The following is a 24,645-nucleotide window of genomic DNA, read 5'->3' on the forward strand; positions in this document are numbered from 1 at the left end:
TATACTTTGTATTGGTTCTGACAAACAAAACAAAAAGATTTAATAACATTTGAAGTTTGTCAGTTAGAAATACAAATAAAATTCTCAATTTTTATAAATAACATTAAGTTAAAATGTCAAACCTATCACGAGAAATAATTATTGAAAATAGTTCAACTTTAATAGCGAAAGCTTAGGAAGCATATTAATACACATCATGCTGTCATATTCCTTACTTTACACCTGCAGGTAGCTTTCAATATATTTTAAGGAGATATGGAATGGATCAGGTATTAAAAAACTTCAATTAACTCTTAGCAGTGAAACAAAGTACTTGCAGTATCAAGAAAACTGCACTCGATAGAACTGGCATAGTTTAAGCGGGTAATAAAATCTGGATTTGAATAGATTAATCAGAATATTACACATGCAAACTAAGATTCGATTAGAATTGACAATCCTATTCCTAGCTATCTGGTTGCATAAACTTTCAGCTTTCATTGAAATTCTTACTAACAAGTGCATCTAAGAGGTATTCTAAAAATGAAAGTTTTCAGTATTACAACAGCATTTTTGCAAGCATTCGTTGAAATGATCAATGTAAAAAGCCTTCTTAAAGCTTAAAAATCAGATACTGTACAGTTAAATGTAACCAGGCATGATGAACTGATCGTGCAGAAAATTACAACTATCCTTTTAGGAGAACATCTTTCTACCTCTGTATTGGAGAGATTTTAGATAGATTACCTAACACACAGATTGACCAGACAATGTTTCCATATAACTGCAGCATTTTCATTTCCAGTCTTATATTTATCATTTGCTGTTGAAATAAATACAAACCACAACCCACGAATTACGTCAACAGATAAGGGCTGTTTAAGAATCTAATTTTTAAAATTTTAACGAGCTTGAGATACTTAAAAATTACGGGTGAACTACCCTTCAAAAATTAAAACCACAAGTAAAAATCAGGTAACAGTATCCTAAACAGAACCATATGGTACAGCTGTGGAAAACAAGTTTACATTTAAGACTTAAAAATACACATAATTATTATGAAAAACATAAATCCTTTGGGAATGTAACACTTCACTAATACTTACCCTGATAACTTGATAGTGGTTGATGCAGGACTAGATCCAGTTGAGACGGTGGAATTTATGCTGTTCTTCTTAGTTGATAGATCGAGCACTCCATCTACTAACAGAAAAGTTCATTCAAGTTTCCCTCAAAAAATCCTTTTAAGAAAAAAAGTGACCTTGAACAACAAATAACATTTTGCTTTCTGCTAAACAAGCCAAAAATCATCCCTGGACCAGAATTTCATATTTTCAGAACTGGGCATTTTTATTTCAAAATTATAAACTTCATTTTAAAAAATTTATGTAAAGAGCCAAGCGTGTTACAATACCCAATAGAATCCAAAAACAGTGACCAAAGGATCTTGCATTTCATTTCAACCAACATAGGTGAAAAGGAGCCTGACACTTCATTTTAAACTTTTACCTGGCAAGTTTATCTCCCACCTGTGCTGCTCACTAAAACGAAGGTGGGGAAATCACTTCAGTTGTTACTACCAAAACTTCCATTTGGTTCATGGAAACCCTAATACAGGGGAAAGGAGGGCACTGCAGGTACAATCTCCTTTCAGTCAAAGGGACCCTTCCATTTGCAAGAGACCACACTATGCTCCTGATTCTATTCAGGAACCCTTATTTTAAAAAAAATACAGCCATTCATGGGACATGGGCATCGCTTAACAGCCGGAGGTGGTGGTGGTGAGCTGCCTTCTTGAACCACTGCATTCCACACACTGTAGGTTGGCCCACAATACTCAGAGGGAATTTCAGCATTTTCACCCAGCAACACTGAAGGAATGGCAATACATTTTCATGTCAGGTTAGTGAATGGCTTGGAGGGAAACTTGCAGGTTGTGGTGCTCCTAATTATCTACTGCCCTTGCCCTAGTAGATGCAAGTGGTCATGGGTTTAGAAGACCTTAAGAATCTTTGGTTGAATTTCCTAGTGCATTTTGTAGATGGCACACATTACTGCTAAGCATCAGTGATAAAGGGACTGGATGCTTGTGGATGTGGTGACAATTAAGCAGGCTGCTTGGTCCTGGATGGGCATCAAGCTTCCTGAGGTTCTTAGGAGGTGCCGCCATCCTGGCAAGTGAGTGTTCCATCACACTCCTCACTTGTGTCTTGTAGATGCTGGACACGCATTGGCAAGTCCAGTTGAGTTTCTGGCCAAAGGTAACCACAAGGATGTTAATAGTGGGGGATTTGGTGATGGTAACACCATTGAATGTAAACAGATGCAGTGAGATTGACTCTTACAGGAGATGATCATTGCCTGACGTGCAGTATGAATGTTCCTTGCCACTCATTAGCAGAAGCCTGTATATTAGTTAGGTCTCGTCCATTTGAAAATGGGCTGCTTCAGTAGGAGTTGTCATGAATGGTATTGAACGTTGTACATTTATGGGGTAACATCCTGACTTGACCTTATGATGGAAGTCATTGATGAAGCAGCTGAAGGTGGCCAGGCCTAGGGCATTATCCTGAGAAACTCCTGCAGAGATATCAAACAGATGACTGACCTCCAAAAATCACAATCATCTTCCTAATTGTCAGGTATGACTAAACAGCAGTAAGTTTGCCCTGATACCTATCGACTCTAGTTTTGCTCGGGCTCATTCTTGTTTTGAGCTCTTTTGTTCATGTTTAAACCAAGGCAATAATGAGGTCAGAAGTGACATGGCAGAATCCAAAACGAGGCATCACTGATAAAGTTACTGCTGAGCAGGTACTCCGTGATAGCACTGATGATGGTGACAAGGACATTTTCTATTACTTTACTCACAATTAAGAGAAGCTGGTGGGGCAGTAATTGGCTGGGTTCGATTCATCCTGCTGTGCATGCAGGACATCCCAGAGCAATTTTCCACATTGTTGTATAGATGCCAGTATTGTAACTGCATCGGTATACCTTGGCTAGGGCAGTGGCAAGTTTTGGAGCACAAGTCTTCAGTATCATTGACAGAATGTTGTCAGGGCCCTTAGCTTTTGCAGTATCGTGCCTTCAACTATTTTTGGACATCATGTGCAGTGAATCAAATTGACTGAAGGCTGGTATCTGTAATGCTGCTGACCACTGGAGGAAGCAGTGATGGGTAATCCACTCAGCACTTCTGGTTGAAGACTGATGCAAATTCTTCAAGCTGATCTTTTACATTGATCTGGGCTTTTCCATCATTGAGGATAGGGATATTTGTTCAGCCTCGTCCTCCAGTAGGTGGTTTAATTGTCCACCATTAACAACTTGATGTGGCAAGACTGCAGAACTTGGAGCTAAGCAATGCCATAACCGACAGATCAGATCTAACTTTCACTTGCTGCTAATGTTGGTTAACACTCATTTTTAGGTATGCCCAGTTCTGCTCCTAGCACATCCCCCATTACCACAGTTGGGGGAGAAATGTGTGAGAAGAGATCCCCTGACTTGATGGTAATGATTATGGTTGAGTGGGGGATATGCTGGGCCATAAAGGTCCCAGATTGAGTGGGAGTACAATTCTAACTTTGTTATTGGTCCACTATGTCTCATGAATGCCCAATCTTGAACTGCTTGATCCATTCGAAGTCTCTTCCATTTAGCAGTGACAGTGCCACGCAACACAACAGAGGGTATTGTCAAAGTGAAAGCAGGACTCTGGCTCCACAAGGATTGCACACTAGTCATGAGTGTCATGGACAGATGAGATAGTGTCATGGACAGATGCACTTGCAGCTGGCAGACTGGTAAGGATGAGGCCAACAATGTTTTTTCCTGGTGTTGGTTCCCTCAGCACCTGCTGCAAACCCAAACTTGTGGCTGTGTACTTTAGGACCTGACCAGCCTGATCTGTTGTGCTGCTGCTGAGCCATTTTTGGTTGTGGACACTGAAATCTCCACTCATTTTTGCACCCTTGCCTTCCTCCAAGAAATGCTACCATGGAGGTGTAGGGAACTCATCAGCACGGGAGGATGGTACACGGTAATCAGCAGGTTTGTTAGCCCATTTAACCTGAAGTGATGAGGCTTCATGAAGTCCAGAATCAATATTGATGACTCCACACAGCAACACCCTCCTGACCATATACCTGTGAACTGGCACCTTTGCGGAGTCAGCAGTGCCATGGGACAGGACATATCCAAGGATGGTAACGGTAGCGTCTGGAACATTGTTTGTCAGATATGAACATGCTAGCATGACAAGGTCAGACTGTTGCTTGATTCTTGAGACACAGCTCTTCCAATTTTGGCACTAGTCCCCAGACAATCTTAAAGGATGACTTTGTAACGTCGACAGGACTGTTTCTGCCTTTGTCTTTTCCAGTGCCTAGGCTGATGCCAAGTGGTCCATGTGGTTTCATTTCTCTGTTGGGAATTTGTAATGGCTGATTCAACTGAGTAGGTTGCTTGGCCATTTTAGAGGGCAGTTGTGAATCAACCACATTGCTGTGGGTCTGGAGTCACATGACAGCCAGGCCATGTGAGAATGGCAGATTTTCTTCCCAGAAGGATATTACTAAGTCCAAATTTTTTCCTGACAATTGACAGTGGTCTCATGGTTATCAATAGTTCCTTGACTCCTCTTTTTTTAAAAGCTTAATTCAAATTTCACTATCCCACCTTGGCAAGATTTAACCTAGGTCACCAGAACATTAACTGAGTTTCTGGATTAATAGTTTAGTAATACTGGACGGCCTGTTGAAAACACAATCAATATGCTTCACACAGACAGGAAGGCGCGATCTCATCCAGAGAGAGATGTGGTCCAAGTGAGTACACAGTCTGAGGAATTTGGAAGCAACACAAGAAGTTAGTACAGAAGGGAGAAATGCTTTTTGCCTGGTTTTGTGGTTTGTAACTTTTAATTGATTTTAAAAACAGGGTAATCTGACACCCAAGAACAAGGGCCCAGCACAATAGTAACACAAGTAAACTGCTGAGACTATAAAAATACCACACTTGGAACATTAAGCCACTTATGTAGGAAGGATGTGTTGGCATTGAAGGGAGTCCAAAGGAAGCTTACAAGAATGATCTTGGGGACGAAGGGTTTTGTCTCCACAAGAGTTCAGGAAGTTGAGGGTGGGGGGATGTGATTGAAACTTGGAGAGTACTAAAAGGCCTGGATACAGTTGACGTAGACAAGATGCTTCACGTAGAACAAGAGACATTTTTGTTAAAAACGGTTCAAAAATAAAAAGGAGTTTGTTGAGCTATTTCTTTGGGTAACAATGGCAGTAGAATAACTTGCAGAAAGAAAAACAGAATCCAAAAGGATCAATCTACTCATTGTTTTGTATACCAAAGGGCAAGAAAGAAATGTACAAAACAATTAGAGAATGGATTAATTTAAAAAAAACCATCATTCTGGGGACTTTCAACTACTGATGTGATATGGACAGAGGAGATCAAAGGAATAAGGAAATGGAGTTCCCACAATGTGTACACAACTAGCTTCTAAGGCAATTTTCCGAAGCTAAGTTTATTAAGCTAAGAAAGAAACATTCACTGGAGATGTCCCAAGCTTTGTATGACTTGCCTACATAATAGTTCAGATCGATTCACTGGTTTATTCTTGTAAACAGATTCAAGGCTTAGATGAAACAAAATAAGCAGCAACCATTAAAAATTGTTTTGTTTGGGATAAGAAAATAAAAACTTCTACAGCTGCCCAAAAGTACTACCATCCCTCATGCCCAGCCAACAGTATCAGGAAAGCAGCAATAATTAACTCCAAATGTAAAGTGGTCTCCTTGCAAACAGTACTTTTACTTTCCTCCCGCAATATATGAAGGCTATGAAACCAAAGTAATACGATATATGCTGTTCATTGCAGGGGCAGAATTGAAGGGAAGGCACGGATTGATGGCCAAAATTTTCATCTACAGCACTTTGATAAACGAGGTCAAAGCTTCTTTACTTAAGGTGTGTTGCCACCTAAACACAATATAAAAACTTTCTCAATGAAACATTAGTTACCTTTATCTCTTGCTCTCCTGGGCAAAGGTTTTAAACTATCAAAGCCAAGACTTGCTGGCTTATTATTTCTCACTTCAAACAACTGCATCTCTCAATTCTGGCACAAAATTGTCTCAAAAAAGACAAGACATATGCCAAGATAGAGAATTCAATGACTGGACCCCAATTTAGGAAAATACCTTCTCAATTTATTTCAAACTCAGTTCTTAAGAGCCCTGGACAAATATGAGTTAATGAGGGAGTATCAGCATGGATTTCAGAAGGGGAAATTATGATTAACCGACATTTCTGGACAACTGAGGAAGCAAGAGAGGGGTGCTGAAGGCAATGATATAGTGTACATGGATTTCTGAAAGACATTCAGTACAATGCTATGCACCAGCCTGGTGAGAAACTGTAGCTGTCAGAATAAAGTACCAAGGTACAAAATTGGCTGAGTGAGAGGAAAAAGTAATTGTACACATTTTTCAAGCTGGAAAAAGCTTTATAGTGGAATACCAAGGGTTGACATTGGGAACCTTGCTTTTCCTAATTTACAATGTTCTCAACCCTGGGGTGCGGGAAACCATTTCAAAATCTGATGATTCAAAACTTGACAGCTTTGTAAGCTTAGGAGGGAAGTGCAGAACTTCAAACATTGACAAGTTTCTGGTGTGGGTGATTACGTAGCAAATGAAGTTTAATGAAGAGAAACGTGAAATACATTCTAGTACAAACATGCCAATATAGTATATGACAACGGGTATACAGCAGCAGAAAGACGTTTGGGTATTGCTGCACATGTTAAGGTCGCAGGATAAGCAGAAAATGTAGTAAAAGCATACAGCATCCTAAGACTTATCAGTAGCCGAGAATACAACACTAGGTGGATTTGGATGAACTGGTGTAAGACACTAATTAGCAGAAGTACGATGTTCAGTTTGGGTGATACACTTGACGGATGCAAACACATTCAAGCAAGCACAGAACAGGTTTACAAGAATAGCTCCATTGAGGAGAAACTCAGTTATCAAGATAGATGGGAGAAATTGGGACAGATTTCTACTGAAAGTAGAAAGGCTAAGGACAAACTTCATTAAGTTTGCAGTGGCAGGACTGATCTGGAGATAGCAGACAGGGACAAACCTTTCCCCACTTGTAAACAGATAAAGGGGACACAGATTTAAAGTGATTTAGAATATAAGTAAACGAGAGAAGAAACTTATTCATGCAACAAATGATTTAGTTCTGCAATGCCTTGGCTGGAATTATCATGGAGCCAGTTTCAAATCAACGCATCAAAAAGGACATTAGACGTTTATCTAAACAGAAAATGTGCAGGAAGAGGCACTAAAAGTCACAATGTTCATGTGGAGAACAATGACAATGACAGTCATAGTCACAATGAGTCTTTTTTTTTGCAGTCAAGAATTCTGAGATTGTAGTTTCTCCATGTCCTTTTTCCCATATGACCTCTGATCAGAAGTTAACTACAGCTTACCAATTGGTAACTCAGACTGTGTGAGACAAATTATTCTGTGTATTTTATTCAGGAGGACATGAGGCCTACAAAACACTGAACTTTATAATGACCAAAATGAATAAAATCCTAAACAACTGAAAAAGTAATGTTCAATTAAAAACTGAAAAGTTAGTTGCCATGATAGTTCCTTTCAAGTTACTTTTTCTGTAGGTTTTTTGGTTGGAATACAGTTCAGTAATGCGCTAAAATTGATCGTTTGGCCAATAAGCATGACAAACTTTATATATAACAAAATATGCAGAGATCAAGGTCTACATAAAATTCAACATATTTTTTCACCATACTGAAGTTGGATCAATAATCCACAGATCTGAATAGTACAAAAATCAGAATGATCATCTGCACCTTCAGTTATGGTGTACTATAGGCTGATTCTTCAGTAAAATGATACAAATTTTCCATTTTCATAATTAACTGCACTTAATGCTCTGAGACGGCTATCACTTTTGCTTAACCTGTAGTAGACGTTACATTTCTTATTTAAGTCTCCGGTAATTAAGTCTCAGTTTCATAATGTCACTTCAGCTTTTAGTATTCACAATAGGTTTGAGAAAGGACTTTAATGAAGTACATTTGCCAACAGTAGTCTTTTAGACTTTGTGCTTAAAAGATAAGCCAGACACAGCAAATTAAACTAAAAAAACTTAAGCAATTTAAATATTAGGGAATAAAATAAAAATTGTGCCACTACACAAAAACAGATAAAGGTCAAAGCAGACCTCTACTACTTGGGAAAACTAAGTTTAAAAGTACGTCACAACAAAATCATAATTATTTCAAAAGGAAAAATATTTCCCTCCAGTAAACAAAGTTTGAATTTCCAATCACTCAAACCTCAGGGTCTAAGATGATGGTAATGAACATCCTGTACACATTACTCTGGGCGTACTAATAAATGTCTATTTGCGCTGCAATCCCTTTTGATAAAAGGGCCAAGTAACTTGAACAGTCAAATTTCAGACAGAAGTTGTAAATATAAAATACAGGCTATTTATACTACAGGTGAAGCTATTTTTTTTGAGGCAGAATTCCATTATACATCTGCCTTTAGTACATCCCCCACAACCAGCTGTTCCATTATTTCAATGCCACTAACTAAAAGCTTAAAAGATACCAACAAGTTCCTGAAACCACCGATTATCAACCATCCTTCTGTAAAATATGCTTATGATATAGTGAACAATGAAAATACGCAGCTAAAATATTTCAATAGAAACCCCTAGGATTAACTGAGCTACCTTGGTCCTAACACAATGGGGAGGGAAACTGGATTTAAATAAACCCATTTCTACTTAATTTCATAATTTGATTATGGGTTGTCGCAATTAATTGGTATTCAGAAAGGGTGGCAGAGTAGTAAGAGGTACTGCAGAGAAGGGAAGTTGTTTTAAGTTCTCAGGGTGTTCCTTTGCTATCTAAAGTGTGGGCATATATTTAAAATTGATAGAATGAAAATCAGTGAGACACCATAGTTCTGAGATACAATCAATTTAGATTTAGTCATAAAATGAACACTAGTGGTTTGGTAGCAGCTTATACAAAAAAAGTGAACATTAGAGAGTAACCTGCTAAAATTATCCATGCCCCTGAACAGCATCTAGCTCAAGGATTTCTTTCATAAAACGTACAGTGAATTCAGAACTCCTAATTGATAGGAAAGCAATGTGATTACCTTGTTGAAAATTTTTCTCATGACTTTTATTCACAGTGAGGTCGAGGGGTCTATCCTGCTCCTCGAGAAAATTCTGGGTTTGCTTGGCAGGTGGATCATTCGAGACCAAAATAGATTCATCGGTTGATCCAGGCTGAGCTTCACGAGCGTAATTACTTCTGGATATATATTCAATTGCAAATTGACGTATCATTCTTTTCATTATTTCCTGAGCAACTAGAGGAATGTTGCGATCACAGTTCTGAGGAAGGTCTAAAAGAATTAGAACTATACATTAATGGAAGTATAATATACAAAACTCAATTTAAGTATAATGGCACCTAATACAAAATTACATTTCCCTTGACCCATACAGCAGTGAAACTCTGGAATAATTTCTTCTAAACACATGGCTGAAAAAATAGTACAAATACAGATTCCCAGCAAAAATGGAAGAATTTTCAGCACAATTGGTTTATAAAGGCCATTAAAAACAAGTAGATTTAGGCCATTCAGCCCATCAAGTCTGCTCCACTATTCAATCAAAGCTGATATGGCTCTCAATTCCATTCTCCTGCCTTCTCCCAATAACCTTTGGTCCCCTTACTAATCAAGAACCTCAAATACACTCCATAACTTTACCTCTGTAGCTTCCTGTGGCGATAAGTTCCACAGATTCACCCTCTGGCAAAAGAAATTCCTCACCTTAGTTCAAAAGGCTCATCACTTCCCTGAGGCTGTGCCCTCGGATCCTAGTCTCTCCTAGTTCTCCATATCCACTCTATCCAGGTGTTTCAGTATTCTGCAAGTTTCAATCAGTCTCTCCCTCATTCTTCTAAACTCCAGAGTAAAGACAGTCTTTGAGTACTCCTCATACATTCTCATTTCTCTGCAACCCCAAAAAGTCATTCTTATAAGTCTCCTCTAGACCGCCTTCAATGCTTGCACATCTTTCAGACATGGGCCACACAACCACATATTCCAAATGTAATCTGAGCAGAGCTTCATGCAGCCTCAGCAATACATCTCTGCTCTTGTATTGTGGCCCTCTCTAAATGAATGCTAACATTGCATATGACCTCCTAATATGCAGATTCATTTGGCATTTGGGAATCCCAAATCCTTGTGCTCCAGGCTTCGGAAGCCTTTCCCAATTATAATAACCTACGCTTTGATTCTTCATACCAAAGTTCACAACCTTTCCATATTGTAGGTCATCTGCTACTTTTTTTTAACCTATTCTCTTAGCCTATCCAAGTCCTTCTACAGCTTCCCCACCTCCTCAAGTCCCACTACTACTTCCACTAGTGTCACCTCAAAACTAATCTACAATGCTCTCAATTCCTTGATCCAGATTATTGGTATAACATGAACAGTTGTGGCCCCAACACTGGCTCCTGGGGAACTCCAGTCGTCACTGGCTGCCAGCCTGAAAAAGACTTCTCTGCTGCCTGTCTTCTGCCAGTCAGCCAATCCTCTATCCATGCTAGTACTTTGTCCCTAACACTATGCATCCTCATCTTATTCGGCAACCTGCATGTCACCTTGTCAAAGCCCTTCTGGGAAAGCAAATGTGTTGATCGCACATTATGCTAAATACTTTCATATAATAGTGTCGTTTTTGTGGGTTATTTCCTGGATTTTCACTGGCTTTCTGATGGTTGCAGGGAAGTGAGAACATTGGTTACTAATATTACTTACGAGATGCTTTTATTTTGAAAACTTGCGGCCTAGCCACTAGCTCTGCAGCAATATTTTTCCATCTTATTTCTCCAAGTCAGAAATCTCAGATTCTTAGATCACAAGAAATATATACCTCTTTGCATGTCAAGTAGAACAATTTACAATGACATGCCCAATTAACATTCACCAGTTCTGCTTTTGAAAACAGAGGATGAAGAGAATGTGCAGATAGTGCAGTCAGGCACCGTAACAGCAAGTGACTTCAGTTAGCTACCATCCCCAGAGAGTGTGTCCTGTGCCTGAAGATCATACTAGGAACTGCTGGAGAAGCAGAGTGTCTGGCCATGTGCAAAATTAGATTTAGATTTATTTGTTACATGTACTATAGGTATACGCAAGTACAGTGAAAAGTGCACAAAGTCGCCATTCACTGGCGCCCACTTGGTTGCAAATACCAGAATTAAAAGATTTAACAGAACCAAACGGTAAGCAAGCTGCAAGAAACCTCAGATGGATTGCTCATATTGTGTTATCAACAGAAGTGCAGGACATCTTAGCCGTCCATTTGTCTCTCTCTGGATTGTTCTGATCACCCCACTCTTTGCAGTATCAGCCAAGGAGCTCCAAGTGCCTGCCATTAGGCAGCCAATTTCATCCAGCAAGACATCATCATAGCAATTTTCTCAACTTCTCATCATGGTGAACATCAGTTTTTTTTAAAAAAAGTTCTTCCTCATTGCAGTCCAGTGTTTAAAGACACATGGTCATGACACATTTGCAATTTCACCCCAACTTAATGATTCAGAGAAGAAAATCAAATAAATACATGGGTGTTGACAAGAATGCGCCACCTACAGCCAACTTACACAACACAGGATTAATATAATTGGGCACATGCAGAGAACTGATAGAAGCCAGGCCAATATAAGGACCCCAAAAAAAGAAAGAATGTGCTGTGGTACATGCCTCGAAGAGTGGCAAGGATTGTTGTGGTCTGCAGTGTCTGAAAAGTGCACAGTTTTGTGGTAATGGAAAGGTTCAGTGTGAATATGCCCCAGACAAGGAGTTCTTTGATTTAGAGTATCTTAACTCCATGCTTCAGAGTCTAAGAAGTGAAGAAAATCAGTTGAGTTTCCAGGAGAGATGCTCAGCCACTGATTTTGCAACCTTCAGCAACTCTCAAAGTGTGAACTGGTCCTTCTGGCAAAGTAGTTACAAAGATTCAAGATCAGTCATGAAAAAAAAATTTATTTACCGCTGTTTCACAAATCACAACGTAGAAGCTCAAATGTGAACTTCCTAACAGAAGTGATATTCCAGAACCTTCTATAGCACTGAACAATGAAAACAAGTGACCCTTCAAAGTTTAGCATTTAGGCCAAGACACAATTAAGTGCGTTCAATGGAATGTTAGTGTGTGAACCTCAACGATGCAGCTAAAATAAAATAGCATCAGATCAAAGGCAAGTAAATATTAAACTGCAAATAAGTTTTCCAACTTTATAAACAAATGCATGTATACATTGCTTAAATATTTCTGCATCCTGAAAAATAACAATTCCTGAAAATTTTCATGAGATCACTGTCATAGGGAGATTGGCTGCTAATGCTGGATGAACAGACACTGGGCTGAAGAATCTCTTGACACAGTAGCTCACTGCTGGGGTGAAGCCACTGCTGGCTGCATCTTTGGAGGGAGTTTCCTAGAAGCCCATTGTCATCTGCTTCATGTCAGCTGGTGGTCTCCAAAGTAGGGTTGGGAGTGCTGTCATCTCACCTGCACTAAGCTGTAAACATTATCTGACTGGTACCATGGCCGCAGTCATATTCCAGATGCTGACTGTGACTGCTCAGGCAAAAGTCCAGAAAGCATCATTTACCACACCCTGAAGCTAATGAGTACTGTCAAATACACCAGTGGGCACACAGTCATATTGCCAAGGACAAAAAAAAATCCTGTCCTGTCATGGTGTGAACTGCTGCAAATGACTGGCAACAGAGTCCAAACAGCTTGTGATGCTCCAAAATATCTTTGTCAAGGCACAAACTTATTAAGTCTGGTTCCCATGACACTGTACTCCTCGGCTATCTACTACAACTCACCAAAGTGGATACATCACCCCACATCCAGTACTCTCTAGTCTCCAAAACTGCCAACAGGGTCTGTTGGGTCTTTCCAGAATGTCTGGAGTGCTTGGGTCTGCACTGCTATCTGGAACAGAAGAGTGGGATGATGTTGAGGTTATTGTTTTGGGAAAGGGTTGCAAAGAAGTGGTATTTAGTGCTGGGAAAGCATATGGTCTCTCCCTCACACCTAATCAGAGCCTACATAATGACCATTTCCCTCAGAGCTGCTCTTTTACCTCCACCCCATCTTCCCCTTTCTTCTGCTTCATTTCCTCCTACAACTCCCTCCGCTGGGACAGGGTGTTTTGGTTTTTTTGAACTGTGAAAACAAACAGAATGAAGTTAGAATAATTGAGCACCTCCTTCCTTGCATTATCTCACGTATATAAGACCATAAGACATAGAAGTGGAAGGAAGGCCATTCACCCATCAAGTCCACTCCGCCATTTAAATCATGGCTGATGGGCATTTCAACTCCATTTCCCTGCACTCTCCCCGTAGCTCTTGATTCCTTCTGAGATCAAGAATTTGTCGATCTCTGCCTCGAAGGCATCCAACATCCCGGCCTCCACTGCACTCCGTGGCAATGAATTCCACAAGCCCACCACTCACTGGCTGAAGAAATGTCGTCTCATTTCAGTTTTAAATTTACCCCCTCTAACTTTAAGGCTGTGCCCACGGGTCCTAGTCTCCCCGCCTAACGGAAACAACTTCCTAGCGTCCAGCCCTTCTAAACCATACGTTACCTTGTAAGTTTCTATCAGATCTCCCCTCAACCTTCTAAACTCTAATGAGTACAATCCCAGGATCCTTCGCCGTTCATCATACGTTAAACCTACCATTCCAGGGATCATCCATGAATCTCCGCTGGACACGCTCCACGGCTAGTATGTCCTTCCTGAGGTGTGGGGCCCAAAATTGGACACAGTATTCTAAATGGGGCCTAACTAGAGCTTTATAAAGTCTCAGAAGCACATCGCTGCTTTTATATTCCAACCCTCATGAGATAAACGACAACATTATTCGCTTTCTTAATTACGGACTCTACCTGCAAGTTAACCTTTAAAGAATCCTGGACCAACACTCCCAGATCCCTTTGTACTTCTGCTTGCAAATTTTCTCACCATTTAGAAAATAGCCCATGCCTGTATTCTTTTTTTCCAAAGTGCAAAACCTCACATTTACTCACATTGAAATTCATCAGTCATTTCCTGGACCACTCTCCTAAACTGTCTAAACCTTTCTGCAGCTTTCCCACCTCCTCAGTACTACCTGCCCGTCCACCTATCTTTGTATCATCGGCAAACTTCGCCAGAATGCCCCCAGTCCCTTCATCCAGATCATTAATATATAATGTGAACAGCTGCAGCCCCAACACTGAACCCTGCGGGACACCACTTGTCACCGGTTGCCATTCCGAAAAAGAGCCTTTTATCCCAACTTGCCTTCTGTCAGACAGCCAATCCTCAATCCAAGTCAGTAGCTCACCTCGAAACTATATCCTTGATTTGAAACAAAGCGAAGCCACAGGACAAGTCCAGAAGTTTGAACCCACCTCACTACAGCTCAATGTCACCATAGTTTATAACTCAGATCATGACTCACGAGATGAAGGCCTCTTCCTCATCACATATCATTACTCTCAGATACAAAATTCCCTGTCATATAACTTTCTTCTCCAATGCAGTGTCCTGCAAAGACAGTGAGAATATACTTCACTGACTTGCTGACAGAAGAGAGTTAAAATTTTTAGGCACTGTCCTAGTCAGTTGCAAAGTAATTAAGGAGTTCAGCAGGTATGTATAGTCAAGTCCTCCATAAGACACAGGAGAGGAAGTAAGGCTATTTGGCCCAACAAGTCCACTCCGCCATTTAAATCATGGCTGATGGGCATTTCAACTCCACTTCCCTGCACATTGCTGGTTTTATATTCCAACCCTCTTGAGATAAATGACAACTTTGCAGGTTGTTGCTATCCAGTAGACAAAATAAAACAATACTTCGAAAAAAAACAAAAACAAACATTCAACTAAAGTGACATGCCAATCCCAGAGTAAAATGGACAGAAGTAGTTCTCCAGATGCCATTTGGAATCTGTATTTTAAAGATGTGTCACCTGGCAATACTGAAAAGACAACACCCGATTACTTCCCAAACAAACACTTGAAAATTGATGTCCAGGTCTGATCTTTGAAAGGGAGATGATGAGCACCTTACCTCTTCGGCCCTGATCAAATAGATGAATTGTTTAACAACATTATATCAGAATCTGAAAGTTGGGATGGACAGATCATAAATTCGAAAGGTTGTCAAGATCTTCATCCAGACACCTGGACTAAATTTATAGGAGAAGCAACTTTACTGCCGTCAGGCAGCTAGTTCTTCCTCAGCTTAATTTCTTCCAAAGGCACCTAGCAGATCTCTTTCAAGGGAACTGCTAACCTCCTCTTCGGTGGATTTCGCTGCAAAGAGAGAGAGATAAACATTAAGACAAGGGAAATAATTTTTAAAGTAATTTTTAATTGAAAAAGACTGAAAAATGGGAATCCTATTCCACTTACCACAACTCCCAAGCCTCACCTTTGGTCTTGATTTAATATAATCTTGATACGGTGCCACCCATGTTCTCCAGGGCCCACAGTTAGTTTCGTCTCTTCCAACTTTGTTGCTGCACTTGTTGCAGCACGTGTCAAAGATTATTTGGAAATTGCACTGCAAGTTGTTGTCATTGTGAACAGTAAGAAGACTGGCACAAATTTTGACTCAAATTGCCATTTATGCCAGTCCAGAGAATTCCAGGCCTATAAAGCCATTAAAATGGCAAATTACATAGCCACTAGATGGAGCTGATGCATCTTTATGCAAAGATTTTAGAATTTTCATCAGACAACATAAAAACACTGCAGAATGTATAAGCTAAGGATCCAATACTATGATGCATAATCCCTTGGGCACAAGACATTGTGAATTAGGGATTCTGTTTTATCCATCATTGTAACCCGGTCCGTATTGACTTTTACACATCAGCATAGTAGCAACTAATACTGAAAATATTTATCCCAAAATAGCATTACAAATTAAAAATAAAGTTTCATTAAACCTTAATATGAAAATCAGGAAAAGCATTATACCTTTTTTGTGAAAGATAGCATTAAGAAACTTGTCTGCTTGGCATTCAAGTTGTTCAGTGTGGGACTGCCCCTGAGATAAAGATTCCTCAGTAGATATCAGTGTTGTAGGCACACTCAGAGACGAAATGTGGTCCTAGAAAGTCATGAATTGTGGAGAGAAATTTTTGAAAATAATCCAAAGCAGCAAAAAAAAAACCGCATTTAAAATACTGAATTCAGAATGCAGGCACAATATCTCAAATCCAACAAATTCAGAACCCCAAGGCTGTGTCAGATTCCATGCTGGCAAATTAGGTAGTGGGCATTTCAGTTGTCAGGCCAGGTAGGTTGAAATGACGTTGTGCGCGCCAATGGATGTCACATAAAGCAGGTAATCAGCCCAAACGACTGCACAAATGCAGTCTGTCCAAATTGCCAAGCTAAGCTTTTTTTTAAAAAAAGTGTTATTTCATTAACATTGATGCATAGAAAATTATTTTTTAAAAAGGTGCCCAATATTTGGACAGTCAGATTTGAGACAATAGCTGTACTGAAAACTAGTACTAATGATCAACATTTTATTAACTGGCACCTATGAGATTACGACTGTACCAGTTGATCAAAAAATTCCAAATAATCAAGAGGTCCACAAAACCAAATGTGGAAACACACCTTAAGCAATAAAAACAAAATGTGGAAGGGGGTGGGAGGAGCGAGACAAGAGAAGGGGAAATACATGTCACTGCTACATTTTATTCACAGCATAAGTCACTTAAAGAAAGTAACTTTGCCTTAAAAAAAAACTTACCAGAGTGCCTTTTCACTCACACCATCAATTGACTAATCTGGCATCACGGTAGATCTCAGTATTTGAGTAGAAATTAACTTGAAATTGAATCAACCGTTGACATTTCATATGGCCATTCAATTTAACAAGTGTATTGAGTAAGGTACATAGATTTAAAAATATTGCTCTAAATAACAGTAAACTTTTCTGTATTGGAGGGTATATAATTGTTGTCAGTTTAGAGCATGCATTAGTTAAAACAAAATTTTCCTTACAAGATTAAAAGATCACCAATTCCCAAATTAGAATAAATTTGCAATTATGAATTTATATCTAAATTTTTAAAACATTTTATGTTACGCATATAAAAACATCTCTCATTCTAGACTGAATGGTCTGTCGTTTTCTGGTTTATATCATTTTTGAAACAGATTGCTATTAGATTGCTGACCATCCAGTCCTCCAAAGATCTACCAGTGAAAATCTAAGAATATTTAAAAGATTGATCAAAACTTTCAGTATTTCCTCTGACTTTGTGCACTCTAGGATACATGCCATCATGGCTTGTTGCTTTTTCCACTTTTAAGCTTTAAATCTTTCAATTCTACTTCTTTACCTAAAACTATCCTAATGCTCTAACCTTTTTCAGCCTACATTGCCATAACCATAGTTGATGAATGCTTAATATGACCAATACTCCTGGTTCCCCACATCCAAAACTGTTCTATATCATTAACATTTTCTTGTTCCTCTTATGACTTACTAGTGTTTGCTCATACTTCCTTTCAAAGTTCTTCTTAGTTTCTAATTTTTATATTTAGTTTTTTATTGACTTTTTGCTGAAATTTCATTACTCATCCAAGGCATGACAATCTTTATTGAAGACCTTTTCATTAGCAAAGGTGCTATCTACCCCATCTCACATTACATCTTTAAAGGTCAGAAAGATGCAACTAGTGGAGTACCACAGGTTCAATCCAAGGGTCTCACTGGAGGTGTAAGCAGAGCAAAATATATCCAAATTTTCTAGAAACAAAATAGATGGGAATTCATGTTGCATTGAGAACACAGGGAATCTTCTGCCGGATATGGATAAGTTCAATGTGTACACAAAAAACCTGACAGATGGAATTTAAGGGAGAAAAGTGTGGGGATGTGCACATTTGTAGTGGGGAGAGAATCAAAAGGCAGACTACTATCTAGATGGAAGGAGATCACAAAACGTGCATTGCAGAGAAGCCTGGGGGGTTCTTAACACATGAAAAGAGTTAGCATGCAGGTACAGCAAGTAATTATGGCACAAATGGAATATTAATCTTCACCGCTAGGAATGTGCATCTTAAAAATAGGGCAGTCTTATTACAACTTTACAGGATGTTGGTGAGTTGCACTTGGAGTACAGTGTAAGGTTTTGGTTCCTATATTTAATATATGGCATCAGAGGCTATTCAAAGCATTCACTAGGCTGATTCCCAGAATGATAAGTTTGAATCACCAAGAATGACAGAACAGGATAGGCTTTTATTCAGTAGAGCCTAGAGGAACAACAGATGACCTTATTCAAACATTCAAGATCTGAGAAAGCTTGGCAAGATAGATACTGAGATGATGTTTCCATTAGCAGGGCAATCTCAAACTAAGGGACAAAATAAAGAATATGGGAGAACTCATTTAAAACTGAGATAAGGATACCTTTCCTCCCAGGAATTAGTCAGCGTCTGGAATTCTCTACCACAGGCTAGATCACGAAATATTTAAAGAGGCAGATAAATTGTTTGAAATGTCAATAAGCTGACAGCTATGCTAATCAGACGCAAAACAGGAGTTGAGGCCACAGCAGATCAGCCATGATTCTGAACAGCAAGTAAGCCCGAAGGCCTGACACATTTATGTTCTTAGTTGAAAGCTTTCCATTGCATCTCTTAATTTTAGTTTTGCTTCATTTAGGATAGTTCTTTTCTCACCGCATTTGGGCTTTTTAGTCAAATGACTGTGTCCTGTGTCAAATTTTAAGTTGGATTTAGTTACGTTGTGGTCACTATTCCCTATAGGTTTCCCACAGTCCAACTCCCAGACTAGGCACAGCATTTTCTTTTGTACAGACTAAAAGTACACTTCCTGGGTAAGTATAGAAATTCTTCACCTTCTTTATCACTCATGATGCAAACAGAGTCACGGGTGTACAGCACGGAAATAGACCCTTTGGTTCAACTTGCCCATGTCAACCAGATATTCTAAAATGGGACTCAATTATCAGCATTTGGCTCATATCCCTCTCTAGCCTTCCGATTCACTTACCCATCTAGATGTCTTTTCGATGTTGCAAGCGTACCACCAACTCAACAGCTCACTCCGCACACTTACTATCCGCTGTGTGTAAAAGTTGCCCTGCAGGTCGGCTTTAAATGTTGCCCCTCTCACCTTAAAGTTGCGGACTACCCTACCCTGGGAAAAATAACACTTTGGCTGTTCATCCTATCCATGCCCCTCATGAATTTATAAACTTCTCTATTGTCACCCCTTAGCTGCCAATGCTTTAGGGATAATAGCCCCAGTCTATTCTGCCTCTTCCTTAGCTCAACCCCCCCCCCCAAACCCTACCAACTTGCAATTCTTTTCTGAAGTCTTTCAAGTTTCACCAATTTCCTATAGCCGGGAGGCCAGAATTGCACATAGTATTCCAGAAGTGGCCTCACCAATGTCCTGGGCAGCCGCAAACATAACCTTCCTGCACTCAGTGCACTGACCAATAAAGACAAGCAAACCAAACATCGTCTTCATTATCCTGTCGACCTGCAATTCCACTTTCAAGGAACTATGAACCTGCTCTAAGTCTCTTATCAACAAAACTCTCCAGGGCTCTACCATTAAAATTCTGCCCTGATTTGCCTTACCAAAACATAGCACCACCTCACATTTAGATTAAACTCCACCTGTCACTCCTAGGACCATCAGCCCATCTGATCAAGATCCAATTGTACACTGAGATAACCTTCTTCGCCATGCACTACACCAATTTTGGTGTCATCTGCAAATTTACCAACCTTGCCTCCTATACTCACATCCAAATCATGTCGTCTGTGGTACACTGCAGGTTGCAGGCATCTAGTCCAAAAAGCAACTCCCCATCACTACCCTGTCTCCTATCTTCTAGCCAATTTTGTATCCAAATGGCTAGTTCAAACCTTGTTAAGCAGTCTACCATGTTGAATGCCTTATCCATTAATATCCTCAATCCTCAGTCACTTCTAAAAACTCAATAAAGTTGGTACAAAACAATTTTCCATACGCAAAGCTATTGTGACTATACTCAATTAGTCCTTGCCTTTCACTCCTTAATTTCATGATACGCTATGAAATAAGTTTCAGATTCACAACTGTACAGATGGATTGGAGATGGTCCCACAGAAAAAGTCAAGAAAAAGCGTGTAGAAATTACTGAAATTTTACCTTTCTGCAAGACTGAAGTTAACTTTAAGGCAAAAGAAGGGAGATCAAGTTAGACTCAAATGCTGAAAAATATATAGTCACAATAGTCAAAACCAGTTGACCATAACAAACTTCAAAAGGAGAAATGACGGATACTATTACTACCGAGAACAGCAGGTAGAAGTCAAAGGGTGAAGTAGCACATTATTTGTGTATTAAAAAAGTATTGACTGCAGCAGTCAAAATTAGGAGCATTTTCAAATTCTGGATGTTCACAATTCCGCAATATTAGCCTATGGTCATAAAGTGTGCCATAAACTAGACAAGTCTAGGAAAGATAACCAAATAAACAGTCCAAAATAACTTAGGAGTAGGCCATCCGCCCCTTTGGGCCTGCTCCTACATTTGACAACGTCAGTTTGTAGTCTCAACTCTGCTTTCCTGTCTGCCCATTCCATAACACTCAATTCCCTTGGCCATCAAAAAACCAATTTGCATAGTTATAAATAAATCTGATAGATCCTACTCCTTGGGAAGTTGTTAAAAAAGTTACAAAAAGATACAGACAAGTGAGCGGCATTGATCTGGCAAACGATGTGGAAAAATGTGCAATTATTCATTTAAGAGGAAGAACAATAAAAAGGTACATTATCCAAATGGTGGGAGATTACAGAGCTCTGAAATGCAGCATGCAGTTTGTTTGACGCACAAATCACAAAAGGCTGATGAGCAGGTACAACAAATAATCAGGAAAACTAACAGAATGTTATCATTTCTTGCAAAGGAATTTGTATACATGAGTAGGGAGGCTATGCTTCAGTTATACAGACGTTGGAGAGACGTGACAAAGGGTTTCGACCCAAAACGTTGACTTTCCTGCTCCTCTGATGTGGTCTGACCTGCTATGCTTTTCTAGTTTCACGCCTTTAGACACTGGTGAGACCACATCTGGAACACAGCTTATAAAATTGGTCCACAGATAGTGGGAACGGCTGATGCTGAAGAATCTGAGATAACAAGGCGTAGAGCTGGATGAACACAACAGATCGAGCAAAGTCATTTTCTGAAGGGTCCAGACCCAAAACGTCAGCTTTCCTGCTCGGCCTGCTGTGTTCATCCAGCTCAACACCTTGTTATCTCTTGTAAAACTGGTCACCTTATTTCAAACGAGGATAAAAAATGATGGAAGCAATTCAGAGAGGCTCACCACACAAATACTTGAAATGGATGGGGTGCCTTATTAGGAAAGGGTAGGCAGAAAGCATTAGCAAGCAACACGGTGACAAGGTTACCAGGGATCAGAAATGTGGATTTGTGGTTATAATTAGATTCAATTACCTTAAAGGGTGGAACAAGCTCGAGGGGTTGAATGACTATTACACTTATTCACATGATCTGAGGAACAAAATTCCAAAGATCAACCATCCTCAAAAAGATTGAAAGAGAGGCCTTTTATTCTTAAAAATGTATCCTCTAGCTCTGATCTCCCAAGAGGAAACAGCCTCTCTGCATCCACCCTATCGATAGCCATAAGTACCATATTTCCATGTATTTATTGTTTCTTCTGAAGACCAGTGAGCCTGCACAGAACATGGTCACCTTTTCCCTGATAACATCTTCATTTTGAATCTGAACTGCTTCTAGTATAATAGTTTGCTTTTTTGGAAAAAAACTATATCAAGTAGGAGACAACACATTAGATGTGGACTCACCACAGTCCTGTAGAGTTATAATACAACGTCTCTACTTCTATATTTAATTTCTCTTGAAATATACACCAATGGACCACTGGTGTTTCTGACTACCAGTTGTATCTGCATATTAATTTTTAGTGATTCATGTAGTAAGACACCCAAATTTTTCTGCAAGTGAGTTCTGAAATCTCTGTAAATCGTTTTCATCCCTCTTAAAGTAGACGGGTTCACATATTCAAACTACTATACTCCAACTATGAAATTGTTTGCCCATTTCTTTACCCACCTGCTTCGAAATGCTCTGCTTTATAGTTTTTGCACTTACCTTTACTTTTTCTCTCCTTATGTGGCAAAATGAACAGTTTTCATTCATAGACCAGTCAGTCACTTCTTCAGGTTCACAGTCTTCAAACAAAATAAGTGCAAAAATGCTTCAATGATTCACCAGAAACCAAATATATTTTCTGTAATCACTAAAAACATTAATGATATTTAGTCAAGAAAATAAACAGCAATCCTGCAGCACTATTAGCCTTAACTTTAGCATGCTTTTTAATATATTTTCCCAAACGAACCAGATCTACAATGTCTTAAATTGCAATCAAAACTAACAAGAGGGAAATTGTAATTAATACAATGTTTGGGTCAGTGTCAATGCCAATGAAGTACGAAAAAAAGTTTCTTACTAATCACTCCTTTCCAAAAAACTGATAGATAGCAGCACAAAAAATTCTCTGAAATATAAGTGTATTTATTGGCTTAGAATTTCCAAGAAACAATATAATGTAAAACTCATACAGCAAATCACAACTTAGTTCCCCGATCTGTTAAAATTAATTTTTTAATGAAATCTTGGTTAGCAGATACAGAGTTTAAACCTGGATCAGAAACCTCAGTAATGCAGCCAACACCATACCAACCATACAGCTGGAGGCAAGTGGCCAATTTGTTAAATTTTTGTTAAATTTATTCATGGATGCCACTAGCTCGACCAGAATTTACTGCCCTTCCCCAATGACCCAGAGGGCAGTTAAGAGTCAACCATATTGACTCATATGGGGGCCACACCAGGTAAGGACAGCGGATTTCCTTTCCTAAACAAGGATAGTGAACCAACTGAATTTACCCCTGACAAATCAGCATAAATTTCATGGTCATTAGACTCTCCCTTGCAGATAGAATTTGAACTCATTACTATCATATTGCCATGGCAGGATTTGAACACAAATCCTCTGAAGGAGGGTCGAGGCCTGAAACGTCAGCCTTCCTGCTCCTCTGATGCTGCTTGGCCTGCTGTGTTCATCCAGCTCTACACCTTGTTATCTCTATTTCCCCAGAACATTATCTGGGTCTCTGGATTAATAGTCCAGCAATAACACCACCAGGCCATGGCTATCCCTGAATAGCCTAAGTGTAATCACAAACATACAACTGAAGTTCAAAAGACAGCATTTTGTATGACTCTTGACTTCTCTCTCAGTTTGTCTCAGCTATATGAGAAAGACCACACAATTCAGGGGCAATGTCTTACAAACAGCAGCTCGATGGAAACAGACTATGGAGGAATCAAACACCTATCTTAGGCATATAACCAAGCAAGGCTTAGCCAGATCCAGACATGAAGGTTGGTTTCAATGGACATTAGGGGGCCTTCTGCTGGTGCCTGTTTCACCTAGTTCCTTCTCAGTCATACTTCTTAGCAAAAATTCTGTATTATACACTTGGCAAATTTGTGTGTATGGAAGTGGGTCAAAAGTTCTAGACAATTTGCTGTTGAAATAAGAATCATGAAAAAAGTCCACTTACACTGTTGTCACCAGACTATTTTTGCATCCAGATAATTAGTTGCCTTACCACAAATGATAGCTCTTTATTAATAGGCACACATTTTATAACACTCTTGATGACGCTCAAACACAATGGATAATGTGGTAACCCCAAAGATGTCGATAGTGGGGGATTCAAAGATGATAACACCACCCAAAGTCAGGGGATGGTAGTTAGGTCATCTCTTATGGGAGATAGCCATCATCTGTGGTGCAAACGTTACCTGCCACTTGTCATCACAAGCCTGGATAGGGTCCAGAACTTGCATTTGAAAATGGACTGCTTCAATATCTGAGGAACCATAACAGTGCAGAATATTTTTGAATCATTGGTGAACATCTACACTTCTGACCTAATAGTGCTGTGAAGGTTCATTGGTAAGGCAACTGAAAATGGTTAAGCTTAGGACACTACCCTGAGGAGATCCCTCAGCAATGTCCTGGAGCAGAGATAACTGACCTTCAACAACCAAATATTTTCTTACATGTCAGGTATGACTCCAACAAGTGGAAAGCTTGCTCCCAATACTCAACGATTCCAGGTTTGCTATGGCTCCTTAATATCATACTCAGTCAAATGCAGCTTTGATGTCAACAGCTGTCACTCATCACCTGTAGAATTCAGCTCTTTTGTCCGTGTTTGAACCAAAGCTGCTGAGGTCAGTTAACTTGCAGGGTACTTTCGTAAACAAGTTGGACATTGGTTGAATTGTACTCTTTCCTGTTAACTATTGAAGGACCGGTTCCTTCAATGAGGCCCTCAAAAGTAGACACTAACGTCATTGCCAAAGTTAG

At 39.5% G+C, this 24,645-nt stretch overlaps 1 protein-coding gene across 19 annotated transcripts in view; it reads right to left on the reverse strand.

Moving 5' to 3' along the window:
* lcorl (ligand dependent nuclear receptor corepressor-like) overlaps window positions 1–24,645 on the reverse strand; it is a 122,547-nt gene that overhangs the window by 53,291 nt on the left and 44,611 nt on the right. For 10 of the 19 annotated variants that reach the window (XR_009445871.1, XM_048528130.2, XM_048528156.2 and 7 more), the window contains exons 3-6: window positions 22,350–22,429; window positions 16,136–16,268; window positions 9,216–9,467; window positions 1,086–1,182 (exon numbers count right to left, since the gene is read on the reverse strand). Coding sequence is in view for 16 of the 19 variants with exons in the window: in XM_048528130.2 (XP_048384087.1) it covers window positions 1,086–1,182; window positions 9,216–9,467; window positions 16,136–16,268; window positions 22,350–22,429 (562 nt within the window). In the remaining 3 variants the exon portion in view is untranslated. The other 9 variants (XM_048528139.2, XM_048528253.1, XM_048528174.2 and 6 more) reach the window with 8 other exon arrangements.

The sequence above is a fragment of the Stegostoma tigrinum genome, chromosome 1 (assembly GCF_030684315.1).
Source record: "Stegostoma tigrinum isolate sSteTig4 chromosome 1, sSteTig4.hap1, whole genome shotgun sequence".
Taxonomy (NCBI): Eukaryota; Metazoa; Chordata; class Chondrichthyes; order Orectolobiformes; family Stegostomatidae; genus Stegostoma; species Stegostoma tigrinum.